The sequence below is a fragment of the Panicum virgatum genome, chromosome 9K (assembly GCF_016808335.1).
Source record: "Panicum virgatum strain AP13 chromosome 9K, P.virgatum_v5, whole genome shotgun sequence".
NCBI classification, from domain to species: domain Eukaryota; kingdom Viridiplantae; phylum Streptophyta; class Magnoliopsida; order Poales; family Poaceae; genus Panicum; species Panicum virgatum.
In genome coordinates, this window is record NC_053144.1 from 63,606,704 (window position 1) to 63,627,358 (window position 20,655).

The 20,655-nt window shown below is 42.3% G+C and overlaps 2 protein-coding genes and 1 long non-coding RNA gene across 6 annotated transcripts; 2 read left to right on the forward strand and 1 right to left on the reverse strand.

Annotated features, from left to right (window-relative positions):
* Positions 1-510: 510 nt before the first annotated feature.
* Positions 511-4,558, forward strand: LOC120646921 (metal transporter Nramp2). Its single transcript, XM_039923454.1, has 4 exons — positions 511-1,186; positions 2,659-2,795; positions 2,885-3,537; positions 4,016-4,558. The coding sequence occupies exons 1-4, from the start codon at positions 615-617 to the stop codon at positions 4,220-4,222; spliced, it is 1,569 nt and encodes a 522-aa protein (XP_039779388.1). The 5' UTR covers positions 511-614; the 3' UTR covers positions 4,223-4,558.
* Positions 4,559-5,922: 1,364 nt separating this feature from the next.
* On the reverse strand, positions 5,923-12,957 carry LOC120646922. 4 transcript variants are annotated; one of them, XR_005664637.1, is made up of 4 exons: positions 12,757-12,957; positions 12,428-12,617; positions 6,930-7,099; positions 5,923-6,192 (listed from the first exon to the last, which is right to left on the reverse strand). It is a non-coding gene; the product is annotated as an uncharacterized LOC120646922 (long non-coding RNA). The 4 variants fall into 4 exon arrangements; XR_005664638.1 differs by adding an exon at positions 10,842-10,941 and having other exon boundaries at positions 5,923-7,099; XR_005664639.1 differs by having other exon boundaries at positions 5,923-6,929; positions 7,018-7,099; positions 12,757-12,955.
* Positions 12,958-14,355: 1,398 nt separating this feature from the next.
* LOC120646923 (protein RBL-like) lies at positions 14,356-19,876 on the forward strand. The gene is made up of 5 exons (XM_039923455.1): positions 14,356-14,678; positions 16,535-16,633; positions 17,467-18,557; positions 18,641-18,905; positions 19,325-19,876. Exons 1-5 carry the CDS (start codon positions 14,660-14,662, stop codon positions 19,561-19,563), a joined length of 1,713 nt encoding a protein of 570 aa, XP_039779389.1. The 5' UTR covers positions 14,356-14,659; the 3' UTR covers positions 19,564-19,876.
* Positions 19,877-20,655: the final 779 nt, after the last annotated feature.

Here is a 20,655-nt window from a genome sequence, read left to right on the forward strand (position 1 = left end):
GCCGTGCGTCCGCCATGGCTGTAGTCCCCGTGGCCTCTCGGGCCTTCTCCGCCGCGGCCTGCACGCCGCGCGCGCCCTCCGCGTCCGGCCTCCCCATCTCCTCCTGTCGCGTCAGATGGACGCGGGCTTGGCCGCCACCCTCATGCGGAGACGCGCGGGTGGCGCCGCCCGCCGGCGCGTGGGCGGCCGGGCTGGTCCCCATGGCATGGCTGATCGCCGCCACTGTTGTGAAGCATGGGTGCGACGGGGCCGCCATTGTGTTCGACGAAATGCCTCACCCGGTGGACGGCTTGTGTTTGGTGAGGTCTAGGAGGAGGGGTGGAGCTGGACCCATGCATGCAGGGGTAATTTGGTCTTTTCTACACCTCATTGGGACTTTTTGTATCTCAAACCAAACAAGAAGAGACTTTTTGTTTTAGACCAGATATTAAAATTAGCTCAGAGACTTTTGAGAACCAAACAGCCTTAGTGTATAAATATCGGTAAAAAAACAGTATAAATTCTCGAAGAAACCATCAAACCAATCATGATTCCCGGAGCATAACTCCCGGCCCCATCCTCCCACTCGCCCTGTCGCCCAACCCCTGCAACCACACGCGCATCACCCCACCCCCATGGCGTCCCGCGACCTCGCCGAGAGCCTCCTCCCCGGCGGGGCCGGGGATTCCGCCGCCACCGCCTCCTCCGACTCGCACGACGAGTACGAGGAGCGCGCCTACGACTCTGACGACAAGGTCTCCATCTCCATCTCGGACTCCGACGCCGAAGCCGACGGCGGCGGCGCGGCGTCGCGCCCGCCCTTCTCGTGGCGGAAGCTCTGGCGCTTCACGGGACCGGGCTTCCTCATGTGCATCGCGTTCCTGGACCCGGGAAACCTGGAGGGGGACCTGCAGGCGGGCGCCGCCGCGGGGTACCAGCTGCTGTGGCTGCTCCTGTGGGCGACGGTCATGGGCGCGCTGATTCAGCTGCTCTCCGCGCGGCTCGGGGTGGCCACGGGGAAGCACCTCGCCGAGCTCTGCCGCGAGGAGTACCCGCCCTGGGCCACGCGCGCGCTCTGGGCCATGACCGAGCTCGCGCTCGTCGGCGCCGACATACAGGAGGTGATTGGCAGCGCGATTGCCATCAAGATCCTGTCGGGGGGCACTGTGCCGCTCTGGGGAGGCGTCGTCATCACCGCGCTCGATTGGTAAGTTGCTTACGCTTTTTGGTTCATTATTGATTGAATGAACTGGCTGATTTCTACCTATTTCGGGGCTTTTATCAGCAAAATTCACGAGAAAGTTTGTCGATTTTGTTGACCGCGCGGGGTTCTTTCTTACATAGTGCTTCGTTAGTCTGTTGAGTTGGAGCTCTGTCCGCTCATCACTGTTCTTCCTCTTCTGAAGACCTGAACTGAAATCATAGTAACTTTTGTTACTTTTTTTTTAAAGAAAATTTGTCGCGTTCTTTCGCTGGTTTGATGCAGCGAGTATAATAATTGCTTTCTTATGCTTGGACATGAACGGATGGGGTCTTAGGGTTGTTTATGCCTCTTCTTCGCAAGTGTTTCTGTCCATTGTTTTTACCTTTTTCCTTCTGTGACGGTGTGACCTGTTATCCGATCTCTGCCTTGGATTCTTTTGGTTCCGTTTATGTTAGAGTCAATCGATTTCGAGTGGGATCATTCCTCTTATTGTCTTCCTGGTGTTGCTTTCTTGCTTAACTTTAGTGCTTTGGGCATCGTTTGTGGTTCCCTCTGTTCAATTAGTGTGTTGATGACTACCATGGGATAATGGTTTTTGCTCTCCTGAATGCACTCGCACTGTTTTGGGATGCAGAAAAGATCTGTATAAAATCATCCCTTGGATTAAGAATTGCAGTTTTGCTACTTTCAATCTTCTTCCCGATCAGGATTAGCTAATAGTTGTCGCACCTGGTTGAGTTTTGGTGTAGCTTCTGGAGATGCTTATGTGCTGCTTGCTGATTAAATTAGGTTGCGTCCTGAAATTGTTGCTGTTTGCGTACTCTGTTTGCTCTCTCTCTCTCTCTCTCTCTCTCTCTCTCTCTCTCTCTCTCTCTCTCTCTCTCTCTCTCACACACACACACACACAGAGCATGTTTCATATGTTGGTTTAGTCGATGACAGCATGATTCCTGCGAGCTATTGGCTAACGGTGGTTGCACTTTCTTCACTTTAAACCTCATTTGGGTCAGAAGATACTATTGGTTTGTTTAATACTTCTTTTTTCTCTTAAGTTAAAGACTTTGTACTCATGTTTTGGGATTATTGATTAACTAAGGGCATATCCTTATCTACTTTCCGTACGTTACTACTTACTGCTTATCTTCTCCCCTGGTCAAACCTCTTTGTTGTGCATTATTGGTTGCTAAACAAGGTTAGGAGCTTTTAGATGATGAAATTGGTGACGATTAAAGTAACGTAAATGATTAAATAGTATTTCTAAGGTATCTGCTAAATAAATCGTCTCCCAATGATGAAATGACAACAGTTCTTTTGTCTGTTACTCAATGCTTTTCTGATATTGACTAACACGTCATTCGTGTGTTGCTAACCCCCCCTCCCCTCTATCTCTCTCTAAAGTCTCTAGGGGTAAGAACTATTCAGTAAAACTGATAGATGTATAGATGTGACTCATCTGAAATTTGTCCTGATGACAGCTTCATCTTTCTCTTCCTGGAGAATTATGGTGTGAGAAAACTGGAAGCATTTTTTGCTGTATTAATTGCAACCATGGCTCTGTCATTTGCGGTTATGTTTGGTGAAACGAAGCCTAGTGGAAAGGAACTTCTGATTGGTAACTCTCACTCTAACGTTTGGGCAAAATATTTTTATTTGTGCTGTATGCTTGAGAAGCAGAATTTGCTCATCTGATTACTTATGCAGGTTTGGTGGTTCCAAAGTTGAGCTCAAAGACAATTAAGCAGGCGGTTGGAATTGTGGGCTGCATCATCATGCCTCACAATGTTTTCTTGCATTCAGCACTAGTGCAGTCCAGGAAGATTGACACGAACAAGAAATCCCGTGTTCAAGAAGCAGTCTACTACTACAACATTGAGTCAATTCTTGCACTCATTGTGTCCTTCTTTATTAATATCTGTGTCACAACGGTTTTTGCCAAAGGATTTTATGGGACCGAACAGGCTGATAATATAGGTCTTGAGAATGCTGGGCAGTACTTACAGGAAAAGTATGGAACTGCATTCTTCCCCATCCTCTATATCTGGGCTATTGGACTGTTAGCATCTGGACAGAGTAGCACAATTACTGGCACATACGCTGGCCAATTTGTTATGGGAGGTTTTCTCAATCTTCGATTGAAGAAATGGCTACGAGCAATGATTACTCGGAGTTTCGCCATAATTCCAACTATGATTGTGGCTCTGTTTTTTGATACAGAAGATCCTACGATGGATGTTCTGAATGAAGCACTCAATGTTCTTCAGTCCATACAGATTCCATTTGCACTAATTCCTCTCATCACCCTCGTTTCAAAGCAACAGGTCATGGGGTCATTCGTAGTTGGTCCCATCACCAAAGTAAGTTTCTTTTTTCTTTGAGTTTTGTTTATTAAAAAAGTCATGTTTAAAGATAGTCAATGACCAATTGACTATTGCTGCATTGAGACCATGATCCTGTTATTTCACTACCCTGTTTTATTCAGTATCCTAAAGAATGCCAAGTTTAAGCTGATGGAGTCCTAACTTTTCCTTCAGAGAAGAATGCCAAGTTTCAGTTGCTGATCTTAATTATGTGTTATTTGTTGAGACACGTTACCATGATTCTTCAATGTTTTCTGCCATAGAACTTAGCCTTGGGCATGACAAGTCTCGCATATATCATTCCGCATCCATGCATCTATATATGCTTTGTTCAATATGGTTCGCCTAACTCACAAGCAGTTGGAGACGTATTTAATCTGCTGCTAATTATTTATCTGATGGCATGAGGCTCCTTTACACAACTAGAAACACTGTCCAGCCTACTTTGCTATATTAACTCTTTTTGTGCTCACAGGTGATTAGCTGGATTGTTACGGTCTTTCTGATGCTTATCAATGGATATCTTATAGTGTCATTCTACATTACTGATATCCGGGGTGCAGTGCTTCGCTCAAGCTTGTGTGTTGTGCTGGTTGTTTACCTTGCATTCATCATCTACCTAATTGTGCGAAATACTTCGATGTATTCTCGCCTTTGCTCATCAATGCCAAAGAGGTCATGAGTGTTTCAACTTGTCATTCGCCACCATGATGGACTGGAATCGTGGCCTACACCAGAAGAAAGTTGCCGCTCCATGTAAAAGATGGTACCGCTGCCCATTTGTACTCGCTCCAGAGAAGTCTTTATCTGCATATCCCTTGTATTGTATTTATGGGATATCTGGTAGTAGGCTTCTCCCTTAGGATGGATTAAGGCACCGGCGCTCTCATATTTGAGGGTACACGCAGTAGATAGATTTATATTTGTTTCCCATTTATGGAGATGATCATGGTGATGTGAACAACACTATTGACATAATGACATTGCCTGATTATGCCTAGATGCTGCAATTTCCTTCTGATACGGAGCAGACATAATTAAAGTTTGATGCTGCTGTCCTGATGTCCAGGATCTCACTGCTGCTTCCGCTGCAGAAATTCGTCCAAGATATGAACAATATGATATAATTTGTTTCGTTCCTTAAACTTAACACTACAGATAAAATCTTTTATTCCAAATGCTCTAAAACCATTCGATTCATGTTCCTCGGCTTGTTTCATCTTTGGCTATACATGTGCTGGGAGCCTGGGAGAGCTCTTTCATTCCCCTCGGCCCTGTCTCGCTGCAGCCTGCAGACCTGCATGCTGATGCTGCCCCGCTAGGAGAGGTGAGAGACCGTGACCAACTAGCCTACCTGGCTGGATTTAAAGATTTTGGTTTCAAATTGGTAATTTGGGTTTTTAACGGGAATCTATCTATAAAAAGTTGAAAGAATTGAAACTCTTTTTCACCAAGATTAGGCCCACCTTTCCTCTCACAGAGGTCCCACTTGTCAGACCAAAATTTTGACGAAAGAGGGTGTAGACCCACAAAATTGATAGAAAAAAAATGTTTCCACCAAAATTCTAATTCTTTTTACACCAAACATTTATCTACCCACCTCTTATACCCACGGGTTGCTTATATACTAGACAACCATTATTTTTAGTAAGACTTATTATCATTTGATTATCTTTCCTTTTGTACGTTAATTAACCTGCGCAAGTTACTTTCCAAATCACGCTTGTATTCTTTCCCTGCGCCTACAACCTTTCCTTGCCATCTACTCCACCTAGCGATCGGTAGTTCGGCACATCCTCCTTTGTCGCCCTTCCGCAGCAGGGCACACACGGTATAATTTTTTTAAACCTGATGAAGTGTCTGCTAACTCAAAATGTATTAACAATATGTAGATGTTGCCTCTGTTATTAATGAAGCAAATATGTCTAATGACGTTGCTCCATAGCCGATTTCTGAGTTAAACAGGAGAAGCACTTATGAGTTTGATGATTCATGGTATTATTAAAGCAAGATCTTATACATTGTATTAATTTATTTATTTCACTAATCGTTTTAATATTTTTTGAACCAGTTGTCATGCAACAAAGGTGGAATAGATTAGATTTAGAATGGAGTGGATTGCTACATTTTTAATAAAAAATAATTTAGTTGTTTTAGCATATTTTAATTATTTTAGTAGCGGTTCGATGTAATCTAACTTTGTTATATTAATTTTGAATCCCATATTATTTTTAAGGACTTGGCTAAATTACGGCCAACCGTAATATAGCTTTCCACTACAGCCGGTCTATTTTGGGAATAGCAAAACACAGTGTTATCAATTTTTTCTTTTTTAAGCAAAAACTACTACCCGCGGCATCAAAATTAAAATTTGACTATTGCTTTGCCCGTAACAAAAAGATCAAAACAAGATCTCATTTCAATATGTTTCGATGATATTTTTCTCGTACAGTTCCAAGAGCACTTTTGTTAAAAGTTGAAAGCATCTCATAATAAACTCCGAAGCAATTTAGAATAAATGTACAAGCAAATAAAATAAATTCACAATAATATTGTTTCATCAGTCATCACGTAACCACTAGATACACCCTGCTTATACTTGACTTTAGCTTGTTGTGAGTCTTTACCTAACTTATGAGCACCTTTCATGACCTGCCATATAATGGGAAAAATAGGAATATATCAGATAGTATGTAGCACATAAAGTAAGTTGGATAAGCTGAAGAACTACCTGTTGTATCCTAATTATCAACGGAGGCATTTGAAAAATAAAATGTTATAAAAATTGCCTACATGCATATGCATTTGCTTGTTCCGTAGCCAAAAAATTGCACAACTAAAAGTATTACTTTGCCTAACTAATAATCATGAATTTCCTAGGCAGAATAAGCATCGTTTTGGAACCATATAAGCAAAGTTCTAAGAAAGTGTGAGAAAATTAGAGCATGGACAAAAGTTTCAATTGAATTTTACAAAACCATATACAAAATATGAAAAATGACATTTCAATAATGAGAAGTTGCAAACAAATGTGCTACTACCAAGCTGCTGAACTCAATCAGAAAACAAACCTAAAAGATTGTCGGGCCTGCATGAATACTAGGGATCAAAAGAACTGCACATACAAGTTTATGAGTTTTAAAAATTGCTCTGAGGAGCTAGGGTAGCTGGTCTTAACGACGTTCAGTTCTTGGAGAGGGAGTCCTAACAAATACCTCTAGTATATATTTCATCAAGTTCACCTCCATGACATATAAATTGCTACAATTATTGGAGAAATGCAACAGTCACAAGCTATAATTGCATAATACAATATATTGGTCTAAAAGTTGCTAAAGAGCCACTAGTTTTGACTATCACATCATTGTACGAGCTCATTCATATCTTACCTGCAGCAAAAATAGTTTTCTCGGAGCTTGAGCGTGGACAAGCAAAGAAATGATGCTTTTTGAAATCTAAGAGTGAATCAAGTCTTACTGCATCTGTATCTTCTTGCAGAGTAATGTAAACCATAGTTCGTCCTTTGGATATTCACAAATTATTTGGGCAACCTCCTTCTCTGTAGATGAAACAATAGAAGCACCTCTATTAGGACATTTGTGCACATATGCACAGAATTAGAGAATCTATAAACAATACAAGTGCTTTATTTCAGTCAATAAATACAATTGCTCAATTAAGCAGGGAAAAATAGCTAAGCACTGTTTAAATGCTTGGTCTGACCATTTTAAATTTGGTTACCAAATATTATTAACTTACTACCTCAATATTACTTAAATACAAGTTCAATATTATCAAACTACTTTGTTACTGCATAAGAATATGACCATGACCTCTAAAATTACCCAGAAAATATGTAATGCCAGTGTGAACTAGTAGCTGCAGTTTTACAGGGGAGTGATATGCATAAAAAGAGCCGAGTAGGCTGGTTGCATAATGTGTATAGAAAAGAAAAATAAGGCTGCATAGTTAACAACCAGATATTAGTTTTTGTATACAAATTAGAAAGTGCTTGTTTATAGTGTGAATAAAATTTATCCATGTTGTCATGAATGTTTGCCAAAAGATCCTGGTACCCCTCCATCTTCTCAATACAGAAAAAAGGAAGTACATGTCTAATCAAAATAGCAACAAATGGGATCTAGTAGGAATGCTCCTATTTCTTTGTGACAATAGTTCAGATCATGCTTCAAAAATTGAACAATAGTTCTAAAGAACTTGCTCTAAGATCTAGTGGGAATGCTGCCATATCTATACAACATAATAAAAATGACATGTCTAATAACATTGCGTAATCAACTAAACTATATTACCTTTTGGGTGCCATATTATTTCCTAATTAATAACCATATAACTGCCCAAATTAGTCCATATTATGGCCTAATGAATTTTGAATATGTACTCTCAAGATGACTGCACGCATAGCATTAACTCCCATGTGGTCAGGCTAAATTCTGTGTTAAATACCAGTGCTGATAGTAGTATATTACCTTGTACTTTAGGCAACCTATGAAAATGAATTCTAAAATTCTAAATTAAACATTGCCTAATGAAGTAAACTATTTTGCCTGGTTAAGAACCACATTATTGCCTAATCAGAACCATATTCATGCCTAATGAAGTATATTACTTTGGATAATCCAGAACCATATTTATTTCTAAATTTCCTGTTCATTTGTATTTCCTAACGAAGTAAAATGCCATTTACTAAAAAGTATCATTGCCTACTGAGAAAACAAGAAGCAAAAAAAAAAGGTTAACATTGTGTCTCCTTCATGTTTGATGAAGGACGGTTATTCTTTTGCGAGTGAAAACAATGGTTGTGTGATCTCTAAGAATAATATGTTTGTGACTTTGGTGTCCATTAAGAATGGGCTATTTATTTTAAATCTTGATGATTCTCCTGTCTGTAATATAAGTGCTAAAAGGCCTCGGCTAAATGATTTGAATCCTACCTACATGCCAGAGGAGGATATTAATACTTCATTACTTTTACTAATGACTTAAGTAGATATGGCTATGTCTACTTGATGAGGCATAAGTCCGAAACCTTTGAAAAGTTCAAGGAATTTCAGAACGAAGTTGAAAATCAGCGTGGCAAGAAGATTAAAGCCTAGCGATCTGATCGTGGGGGCGAATATCTGAGTCACAAATTTAGCGATCATTTGAAGAGTTGCGGAATTGTTCCACAACTTACGCCGCCTGGAACGCCTCAAAGGAACGGGGTTTCCGAGCGACGTAATCGAACTCTGTTGAACATGGTTCGATCAATGATGAGCCAATCGGACTTACCATTGTCATTTTGTGGTTACGCTCTAGAAACAGCAGCTTTCACACTGAACAGGGTGCCGTCAAAATCTGTAGACAAGACACCATATGAGATATGGACTGGCAAGACTCCCAGTTTGTTTTTTCTAAAATTTTGGGGTTGTGAAGTATTTGTCAAACGACTCCAGTTTGACAAGCTTGCACCCAAATCGAATAAGTGTATATTCGTGGGATACCCAAAGGAGACCTTAGGGTATTACTTCTATAATCGATCTGAGGGCAAAGTGTTTGTCGCTCGGAACGGAGTTTTCCTAGAAAAAGAGTTTCTCAAAGGAGAGAAAAATGGAAGAGCGGTGCAACTCGAAGAAGTTCGAGATGAGCCAATAGGACAAGACTCTACAAATGACGCTAATGTAGCTGAACAAGTTGAGATGCCTATGGCAATAGAAGCACCTCCACAACCACGAAGGTCAGTAAGGCTCCGCGCAACGCGGGAATTATTATTGTTAGACAATGATGAGCTTGCGACATATGCAGAGGCGATGGCAGACCCTGACTCCGAGAGATGGCAAGATGCCATGAAATCCGAAATAGAATCCATGAAGGAAAATCAAGTTTGGAACTTGATAGACCCGCCTGATGGTGTGAGAACCATAAAATGCAAATGGATCTATAAGAAGAAGAAAAATATGGATGGAAATATTCACATCTATAAAGCTCGACTTGTCGCAAAAGGTTTTCGACAAGTTCAAGGAGTTGACTATGACGAGACTTTCTCGCCCGTAGCGATGCTTAAATCTGTTCGGATTATTCTAGCAATTGCTGCATATTTCGATTATGAAATATGGCAGATGGATGTCAAAATAGCTTTCCTCAATGGAAATCTGACCAAGGACGTGTATATGATGCAGCCCGAGGGTTTTAGTTGATTGACTACGTTTCACAAGTCATGGACATGGGGATGTCAAACTAATAATGTGGGCTCATGTGAGACATGAGATTGAACTAACCCAACACGAGATGATGACTTCTCATTACACAATATGTACGCTGTGTCCTAAGACCTGAGATCGTCGTATGTACTCAAGATGTGAACCGACTTACTTAGGAGCCATCAAACGCTGCACCGTAACTGGGTAGTTATAAAGGTGGTTTTCGGGTCTGTTAAGAAGCATGCTGTGAGACATAGTCGGTCAAGATGGGATTTGCCCCTCTCTACAAGAGAGAGATATCTCTGGGCCCCTCGAGTGATTCGGATCAAAAAATGCATGGCCATGATAGGGTTAAGAGTTAACCAAGGATTCTGAATCATAGGATCGAGAAAGAGTGGTCGGCTTCAAGCAAGACCAAATATCGTGAGGCAAAGGGAACAACATGTATATGATATTGTGGCGGCTCGTCTGATATGATCTTTGTGTGCGTATAGGAGTTGACATGTCTTGCTAGAGGCCACTGCCTACTATTGGGCCGAGTAAGAGTACTCGGGACATGTCTATTCATATGTGAGCCCATAGGGTCACACAGTTAAGGGAAAGAAGCCTGATAAGGATGAGATCCGAATTAGACTGGACTTAAGTGCACTAATAGGCCTTTTAGGGGCTATATAAATAGGAGGGGAGCCTAAAAACCCTAATTGGTGCTACAGTCGCCGCGTGTGAACAGTACCGCACGGATGAACAGTGCGCGCTACAGTAGCCGACGTGAATAGTGCCGCCCCTCTTGTACGCCAAGTCCTAGGTCGCATTCGCGGATCTAGCAGTCCGGATCGCGACGCTTCTTCCCGTACGTGTGGATACCTTGGAGGTGCCGCATCTGCTGCACAAGAATGAGCCGTTCGAGAGGAGTTTTACGCAACTGCACTGCCGGCTTCCATCTGCACTACACCGACGCGCTACAGAAGTTCCGCAACCTCGCGTCTAGTGGTAATCCCGTGATCTATAACTGCAGTAATCCTAGTTTATGTGGTAGAAAATTTTTGTTTCTGCTACCCCATATTCCTACATAATATAACACATTAGATGAGGCAGCACGACCTTGCTGCTGCTTCTTCCCTCTTGTCATTGTAACTTGGTATGGTTATTTGAACAACACTAACCAGGTTCTCAGGTGAATCATGAATGTGTTGTCTGCACCCTGCAGATATACACAATTAAAAAAGGAAAACTATGTGATTCTGCATAGGCAATATATCCAAGTGTTTTAGAAAAAAGGCAGCTATCAAATCTCTGCTAGAATGTCCTACCCCAGCAGAAACACTGTTAAGATAATACATTTCACTGGTAAAAAAGCTAAAGGAATAACAAAAGAGCATTATGTTATCTAGCTCTGGTGGCTTGGGCTATCATTCAATTAAGCTACCCATTTCTCCTGATGAAAAAAGACGTACCTAAAAGTAAAGACACTAGCTCTTAAGCTCCTGATCTAAGTTGTCTATCCTATACTGTATTTAGAATCTAACCCTGAAAACTGGGTGGGATATATAATGGTACTGTGTAGAAACCCCTTTCCTTTGCAGTCATCTAGAGACAGTTCAAAAAACCTTGGTCGCACTATACTTGTGCATCTAGACTTAACAAAAAGGATTTGAGAAGCTTCTAGCATGTTGATCGATTGATCGAAGTTAAACTAGCCCTGCTTATGCAAAAAAGAACTATAAGTAAAACAGCTAAATATATATCTTCATTAGTAGAGAAACACATTCAATTCCAATGCAGAATAGAGCCTTTTTGAGATATTACTTGGCCTAATTAATAACAAATTATTGCTTATCTGAAATCAGATTAATGCATGTTTGTAACAAAAAAGTTGCTTAGTGCAGTGATGTAGTTGGGGAATCAATGTATTCAACTGCAAAAAACCTAACGATATTACTACACTAAGCAAAGTCCGTAAGCTATGCGTCATATGCATTGTTCAGGGATAATCAGCTATGTGCTCTAGTTGATTACTTTGTTATCGACAACGAATCAAGCATCTTTTTAAGTCAGGAAAATGCAATAGTCCCTGAGAACCATATTAGCTAGTTAAACATGAAACCATGATAACAGATTAGATTGAATCCATCAGCTCATTCCAATCAAATAAGCTCACAAGTAAAGGTGGAGTTTATCTGAATTGGACCAGATAACAGGATGTGTGATCACTGTAACAAATATAATTCCCAATTCCCAGCATTTGATGAAGAGTATAAAATCAATTAGCCCATGCCGAAGCATTCGGACTGCCCATGTACTGAGTGCTCCTTGATTACCTGGGCTTAAAATGTAATGGTAACGGACCATTTGATCTCTAAATAAATAGCATTCATGAACAAACCAGAAACTAGAGCACACTCCGCTGGCTTACCAAACAAAGTTGTTCCCCAACAGCTTGCAAGCAAAGATGCTCATGAATCGATAGATACTTGTGCATGCATGACCGTACGACGCGACCTAGTCACTCACACCACTAGTCCACTACCAATCAAAGCAATGTAAAATCAAGCAATGGCAGGAGTAGCAGAAATTTTACCAAATCCGAGAGTCCCATTCCCCTTACCTTGAATCAAAAATTCGGCCCCAAAACCGCATAGAGAAAGCAGCTAAACAAAGGGAGATGACGGGAGCAGAGGGTGCCATACCAGGACAAAATCGTTGGCGCAGCCGGGAATTTCGGGTCCTCGTCGTCCTGGTGGACGATGTCCCTGGCAGCGACTACGCCCACGAGCGCCGCAAGCAGGAGCAGAACCGCCAGCGAGCTGCGGGCCATGAACGAAAGAGTGGGGGCACGATTGGAGAGTGTCCGGATCTGCGCTTCGGCACCTTGCCCCCCTGATAGACGCCGTGGAATCCCCAGTGGATGAGCGCGATGATGAAATCCACAAAAACAGGAGCACACCAGGAAATAGCGTGGAAAAAACCACGAGGAGGGGGGACTTTTGGGCGCGCGGCGACGGAGGAAATCACTCACTTCGTCAGAGATGCCGTTGATCACCACCGGATCTAGCTGAGTTGCTGGTGTGTGGGTGATTCAAGAGGTTGGATGTGAAAAATCGCCAATGGATGCGAGCGAGGAGAGAGGAGAGCGAATAACCCTAGAGAGAGAGAAAATGGGGAACGAAATGAACAGTTGCGCTGACCCGCCGCTCTCTCTCCCCTTCTATCTGAAAATGCGGAACCGCCGAGCTGCACGTGGTGTACGCGGAGCCTGGATGGAGGACACACGGTGGATGGAAGTGGCCGTACAGCTTCACAAATTTAACAGCTTCACAAATTTAACAGAGTCTTTACCTATTTTTAAATATAACATAATTATTTTTAAATATATGATATTTTTAAATATAATTATTCTTTAAACACGTGCATGTGACATGCACGTGCATCTCCACTAGTATTGGATAAAAAGAAAAGAGAATAATCCAAATCTAATTGGACCGAGCAGGGAGCGCAGGACCGCGGGTCGCTCTCCCGGCCGCCGCGTGGGCGCAGAGGTCTCCCGGCTTACCTGGCTGGATTTAAAGATTTTGGTTTCTAATTGGTAATTTGGGTTTTTAACGGGAATCTAGAGAAATGGTTGAGGGAGTAAGGTTGGTATAGTGCCGGGGGCAGGATGGAAGCGTGGAACGATAAGATGATTAACAAGGTATAAAATCGTGGGCCAAGACGTTTAGCGGAAGCCTTTCCAAAAAACTAAGAGAGCTATAGCGAAAGCTATAGCGGAGCTATCCATTTAGCGGTTTGCAAAAAAAATATACATAATGTGGCCCATAACATCAGTAATGCAACCAATTTCAGCAAATTTTTCATAGTCATACGTCCATAATACATATAAATTAGAAGCATCATTGGTCTAACATTCTAAAATAGACTCAATACGTCTCTTGACTGTTTAACTGTGCCCGTGATGTTTTGTCTATGGTCCACCCTAGTTATATTGATTTTTTATTTTTTTGGCTACATCTTTAGCGGAAGTAGCGGACATTTATTATCACTAAATCCTATAAAAAAACCCTATAGCGGACATAGCGGACAAATATTGTATAGCGTAGCGGGAGATCTCTTAAAAAACTAATAGCGGACAATAGCGAGCTATTAGCGGGCTATTTTGTACCTTGATGATTACGAAGCTGACGGTCAGGCGGGTGAAGAACAGTCCGCGGGAAGGGGATTAGAGCTCCTTGATAACCCATTCAGATAGATTAGAGATGTGGATAGGATAGAGGTGAGAATGTTATAATTTATTCTGTTTTTTAGATTAATACAATTTATTTTGTGAAAGGGCATGCAAGAGAAAGAGAAACAAAATGTTGAGCCAAGAACATACTAGAGAGAGAAAATATCCTTGATTAATATCCAGCGGGGCAAATTTACGTATATCGGCAAAACATCTAAAAACATATATCAATCATTAACCAGACATGTATGTATTTTATAAAAAAAACAAACACGGACATGTATGTGTGTAATATACGTCAGCATATAACATATTTGCAGCGTGCCGTGTTCCTCCAAAAAAAAAGCAATACCGACCTCCTCTTGTACGCGCGCGACGTCTCCCTCTCACTTGGGTGCCCGAACTTGCACTTCCGCTTCAAATTGCTCGCAGCTCCTCGGCTCGTCGCTCCCTCCCGCTCCCGGGCCCGGCGAGTTTTATCTAGGGCTTCAGGAGGGGCAGCGCCACCCGCGTGTTCCCACCGACCCACCCCGCGCTTCCGGTTCCTCTGCACTCGCATCGTGGAGACAAGGGGGACAACCCGGACAAGGGCGTAGCGCGGGGCGGGCGGGCGCGGGGGGTTCCCATTTGTGCCGGTCTCTTCATTCGACCCCAGTTTGCGAGGCTAGCGTCGCGCCGAGGCGGCGGCGGCGGCGGCGCGATGAACGCGCCTGTAGTCGGTGAGTTCTCGTTGCGATTCCCGTGTTTCTCTCTCTCTCTCTCTCTCTCTCTCTCTCTCTCTCTCTCTCTCTCGGAACTGCGTGGGGGATTTTTTTTTTGTCGGATCGGGTTGGGAACGCGTTGATTCGGTCGAATTTCGGTGGAATCTGCTCGGCTGTGTTGCGGATTCGGGATGTACCGCCAATTCGAGGTCGACATTTAGGGTTTTAGGGGCAGGACGGTGATGTGGAGATTAGGACGGGTCTGCTTCGAGCCCTCGACCTAGTATTTCTTTCCTTATAGGTGATTTGGGACTTGAAAAGCTTGGGGCTTCGATGTGTGGTTAACCCAATGGTTTACCCTGGAATGTTGGTAGTTTGGTGGTAACATGAGTGATTATTTGTTTGTGGCGATTACTTTAGGTCGGTTTGGGTGTTCTGTTGGCACAGAAATGAAGTGCTATATAGGGTTTCAAACAGGGTTTTAGATTGCATTACTTTGCTTGGAGGAGCACATGTAATTTTTTGTTATCCTGTAGATGCTGCTTTTCATGTGTCTGCATAGAAATTGGCAGTTTTGATTGGAGGCTAGGAATTGCTAGCCAAAAAAAATTCCTGCAGAATCAGTGCATTATGTCATTTGTGTTGCCAGCTAGTGAATTTTTAATTTCGATGATAGGTTACATTAATCTGCGTAGAGTGTCTTCTAGTAATCATTAATCTGCGTAGTGTCTGAAACATTTTATTCAGGGAAAAATTGATCTGTGACATAGAAAGATTGCATTTTTACAAACATACCATCAGACTGGGCCATCTTGAAATATGCCAGTCAGTTACCTTTTCCATCGACCGAGCCTCTTGGTGTCATCTTGCCATTTTATTTGGGTGACAATCGACTGAGTAAAAAGAAGCTAAAGTCTGATAGAAAAAAAGTTTCGCTGATAGCCGTCACTGCGACATGTCAGCGTCACCGGGATGCGGCTCCTCAGGGTCACCGGGATGCGACCCCGAAGGTCTGTCTCGACATGGTGCCATACCTACTTCATGGTGTTCTCCCGTCCCCGTCTCTTCTTGTTGCTGGCCCTCTTATCCTCTGCTGGTACCCAGAAGTGCAGATCCGTCTTGGCTTTGGATTAGTTCGTTCTTTTCTTGGTTATTAGGGAGAAATCAAAACTAATCTCCTCTTTTTTTTCCTGACCCAATCCATCCCGTGCTGTTGCTGCGATTTGCTTGCTAGCCGAGGCGGTTGGGTTGCTCAATTTTCAATTTGCTAGTTTCTTGCTCTATTTTGGGTAGGGAGTAATTCGATCAGCTCAGATCTCAGCGTGAAGACAATTTGGCGGGTTAGAGCATGATTGCTGTAATTAATTGAGGGAGGCAATTTAGGTAGCTTCTTCTGATTCAAGCAAAGCAAGTTCCGAAATTGGCTCTGTCCATGCCGGCTTTAGGCAGAGGCATGCTCCATGCGTTCTGCGGTGGCATCAGGTGGTGCTGTGCTGGGTCTGAGAGCATCTGGTGGAGGCGACGCCATGGCTTCAAGATAGGTAGGCTACGACGCACAGGATTCAGGCACAGGTGTTGGAGGTGCTGGGGTGTGCGCCAGAAACATGAAGAGGCTACAGATGAAAGACGGAGCATCACTACAATTGAGAAGACGGTCTTTAGATGGAAAATGTCTAATATTGTATAAATGGCCCCATCTTTGTATGCCATTGAACCGAAATTTCCCTTGTATTTTGTCACAGAAATAAGTGAACCAATGCCTGCTATCTGGGAAATGAAGCATATATTACATTCTTAGATTTTTTATGTTGAGAAGAAATTTTTGTAGTCATCTTTTGAGATATTGAAGTGCTCTATGCTCTGTATTCTTGTAGATCCATATCAGGGGGAATTTCCCGAGACAATCGAGGAGTACTTGCATCATGGTACTATGAAATGTATTGCGTTTAACCGTACAGGAACACTTCTGGCTGGTAATTATCTGAGCTTGTTCCTCTGCAAGTATATTCAAGTGACTGTTTTTTGTAATTATCTTCCTAGTTCATAACTAACTTCATATAAAACATGCTGGTCTTAAGATTTTTTTGGTTAACAAGGATTAAATTTCTTATAGTCCAGCGAAGCCATTTCTTTTCTCTCATTATTCTCATCTCTGCCTGTTCAATCAGTCTGTTTTACCTGGCAGTGCTAGTGGGATTGCCTGCCGCTTATGCAATTAGTGGCTCTGCTGATATTATGCATGAAAATGTCATCATTATTTTATTTTCCTGTCCATGTGGAACATTTACACTCCTATTTTGTGATCCACAACCTGTAAACATTTAATTCAGGATAAACTGTTTCTTTTAACCTTTTACTCACAGTGCAAACACCGTAACTTTTATCATGTGCACCAAACAAAAGAATATACATGGGATATACAGTGTCCTGGATATTGGGTTCTGTTGATGAGTGTCAGTCTGTCAGCGAATGGGAGTGAAGAATGTGTTAAATTCGCAAGGCACCTTGCATTTTGAATGTGCCTTTAGTTTTCTGTGGTTCACTTCTGCATGGAAATGAGAGAATGGAGAGGCATGTTACCCTCTACTGGTTTTGATTTCTATTGCAATACTATGATACTGTATAGTTTATAATCTTACTTCCATATATGATGTTGGTGCTGCATGCCTATAACTTGTGACATATATGAATGTCAACATTATTTATGTAATGCACTGTTAAATTGTTGGCTGGTCTAGAATAACTATCAGCTGTGAAATTGTTTTCAATGGTCAATACAATAACAATGTCTGCTACATATTTCCAGCTGGATGCTCAAATGGTAGCTGTGTTATCTGGGACTTTGAAACAAGGGGGCTTGCAAGAGAATTTCGTGATAAAGATTGCACTGCACCTATAACAAGCGTATCCTGGTCCAGGTATGGCCACCGTTTGCTTGCCTCTGCTACTGACAAGTCATTGACACTTTGGGATGTGTCAAGTGGGGAAAAGATTGCCCGCATAACTCTCCAGCAGACTCCATTACGTGCCAGTCTTCAACCTGGTTCTCCAACCCCATCTAATTGTTTGGCATGTCCTCTGTCTTCTGCACCTCTTCTTGTTGATTTGAATACTGGAAGTACCACGGTCCTCCCTGTTTCTGTATCTGAGAATGGTAACCCACCTGCACCTAATCCCCGTAATAAATTCGCGGATGGTACCCCACCTTTTACACCAACAGCTGCAACGTTTGATAAGCATGGGGATCTGATATATGTGGGCAACTCTAAGGGAGAAATTTTAATCGTAGATTCAAAAACCATCCAGGTACATGCAGTAATTCCCATCCCTGGTGGAACTGTTATTAAGGATATTGTTGTAAGCCGGGATGGTCAATATCTTCTGACGAATTCTAATGATCGGGTCATTAGAGTCTACAAGAATATTCTGCCTGTTAAAGGTTCTGGAGAGGAGATTAGAAACATAAGCAACAACAGTAATGGCTGTGGAAGTCACTATGATAAGTTGAAAGAAAATGGTGCAAGCTGCCTTATTCTTTCCTGTGAGCTTTCAGATGCCATCACAAAGATACAGTGGAAGACACCATGCTTCAGTGGTAATGGTGAGTGGATAGTTGGTGCTTCTGCAAACAAAGGAGAGCACAGGTTGCAAATATGGGATCAAACAGGGCGACTTGTAAAGATCCTTGATGGTCCGAAGGAAGCTCTCATTGATCTTGCCTGGCATCCTGTTGAACCTACAATTGCTACAGTATCTGTAACAGGCTTTGTATACATTTGGGCCAAGGAGCATGTAGAGAACTGGAGTGCATTTGCTCCTGATTTTGTAGAATTAGAAGAAAATGAAGAGTATGTTGAACGAGAAGATGAGTTTGATCTGAACCCACGTGAAGAAGAGGTGAATAAGATTTCTCCACTTGTCTTTTCAACTGTTATTCATGGTATGCACTTGAACATTTTCTCACTCAATCTTCTATGCAGGCCGAGGAAGTAGTGATAGATGAGAATGCTGAAATTGATATCGAGACATATGAGAAGAACGCAGTGTTCAGTGACGTGGAGGATTCTGTGGATGAGGTTGTCTTCTTGCCAGCAATTCCTTCCCCAGATGCTCCTGATGAGCAGCCAGAGAAATGTCTTGGAAGCTCATCAAAGTTGGAGGATAGCAACCATTCTGGTTCACCATCCTCAATGGATGCTGTACAGAACGGTCAAGCTGTTCCTCAAGCGTCAAGCCCAATGGAAGGTATATCTATTGCTTTTTGCCATATCTTGTGTCAGTTGTTTCCGTTCTGTCCAACTGTTGTGCTTACGATTTGTTCTCCAATCGGACTCTATGAGCAGTATGGTTCATTTGTATTCGTATGAAAAACTTGCAGACCACCATACCAAGAAAACTAAGTCTTGCAGCCTCCATGTTGAAAATTGACTGAATTTGTTCAGTTTAGATCTCAGAATGTTGTGAAATGATGACGATGTGCTAACGAAACTATAGGCTACAGCATATTTGAAGTAGACTAAGTTGAATTACTAGCTCCAGAGCACATGCGGGCAGGGAAATCTTGAAAACCTGAGTATTTCATGTTATTTCAAGTATTACCTTCAGTGTAATGCAAACTCTTTCATTCATGGACAATTATGTTCTTGGTTTTATTCCTATGGCAGTGGACAACTCTACTGCTGAAGACCCAGCTGAAGGGCCAAACTCAAAGCGGAAGCGGCGGCTGTCCGTGAAGGGGCTTGAGATGCAGCTGTCTGAGAAGGGCAAAAAGCCAGCAACAAAGAACAAGTCCAACGGCAAGTCCACAAAATCCAGTGCCAAGCAGATGGAATCTGCCAATGGAAACAGCTCCGCCTTTGATGATGAAGCAACTGAGGACGATGAGGTTAACATTGATAGCTAGATTTTCTGACTGATGACAGCTGGTGGGGAAATAGAAAAGGCTGTTCTGTATTCCTTCCAGTATGTGCTGAGACAAATCAATCCTATTAGGTTTTAGTGTCGTTGGCTGTAAGTTAGTTGATATTTGCAGTTTCATGTTAAGAAAAAGATATTCGCTGTTCCTCTAGGTGTTTGATCCATAGCATGATTCCCTTTTTGAGATGTTAAGTGTAATTCTGGTTTTATTTGCCGGTAATATTGGTGGACAAACACATGAGTATATGACCCCTTCAGCACATGGTTTATGTTGTACCTGTGATTTTAGAAATGTACTATATGTTTTGCGTCATGCGATGCTTGGCGTTGCAGCTATCATTGTGCCAGGTGCCGGCGTTTATATCATTGTGTACAAAAGGCAGGGCACATGAATACATGAGAGACTTGTTTCGCGCACAATATCGTTGTCTAATATGATGCATAGTGCACAGGTGGGTATGGGTTGCAAGCCGGCGGATTTAACAGTGCCACCGCACCGCGCGATAACAAGGTTTCTTATATGTTGTAAAGTACTAAAATGCTCTAGAAATAATAAAAAAATAGGTATAATATTAAAAGATGAGATGATCATTCTTTATCTCTTTGCAAGAACAGGTACGGATGAGCGATATAGATCTTTAAATCTTACGCTACCAAATGGCTTTACAGTGTGCAGAATCATGATAAAACATATGGTTCCTCGCACATAATTTCACAGGAATTCCATGGTAAACACTAAACAGTTGGATTCGTGCAGGAACTAAACTGAGTCGAATATCTATCTTCTTTTTTGCACAATATCTATCTATCTTCAGTATCAAAAAAAGAAGAAGAATATCTATCTATCTTCAGCAACGGCGAACAGGTGCCTCCTAAATGTTAACAGCTCCTCACGCAGCAGGGTTGAACCTGACAGACTTCTTAAGGCTGAAGCCGTGCTGGGGGCAGCTACAATGTTGGTGTATATTGAGCCCATGTGTATAGAGGCCCATCCAGAGGCTCATGTATAGGGATTATATATACCTACCCTTCTAGGGTTGGAGGAATACATCCATTATTCCTTCCTACATACATCCAT

Bases quoted from the DNA above. Each gene is read 5' to 3' on its own strand.
- LOC120646921 (XM_039923454.1), top strand. From the start codon at position 615: ATGGCGTCCCGCGACCTCGCCGAGAGCCTCCTCCCCGGCGGGGCCGGG. The intron at 1,187-2,658 runs GTAAGTTGCTTA...TCCTGATGACAG, and splicing joins GTCATCACCGCGCTCGATTG to CTTCATCTTTCTCTTCCTGG. The intron at 2,796-2,884 runs GTAACTCTCACT...TTACTTATGCAG, and splicing joins TGGAAAGGAACTTCTGATTG to GTTTGGTGGTTCCAAAGTTG.
- LOC120646923 (XM_039923455.1), top strand. The intron at 16,634-17,466 runs GTAATTATCTGA...ACATATTTCCAG, and splicing joins TACAGGAACACTTCTGGCTG to CTGGATGCTCAAATGGTAGC. The intron at 18,558-18,640 runs GTGAATAAGATT...TCTTCTATGCAG, and splicing joins TGAACCCACGTGAAGAAGAG to GCCGAGGAAGTAGTGATAGA.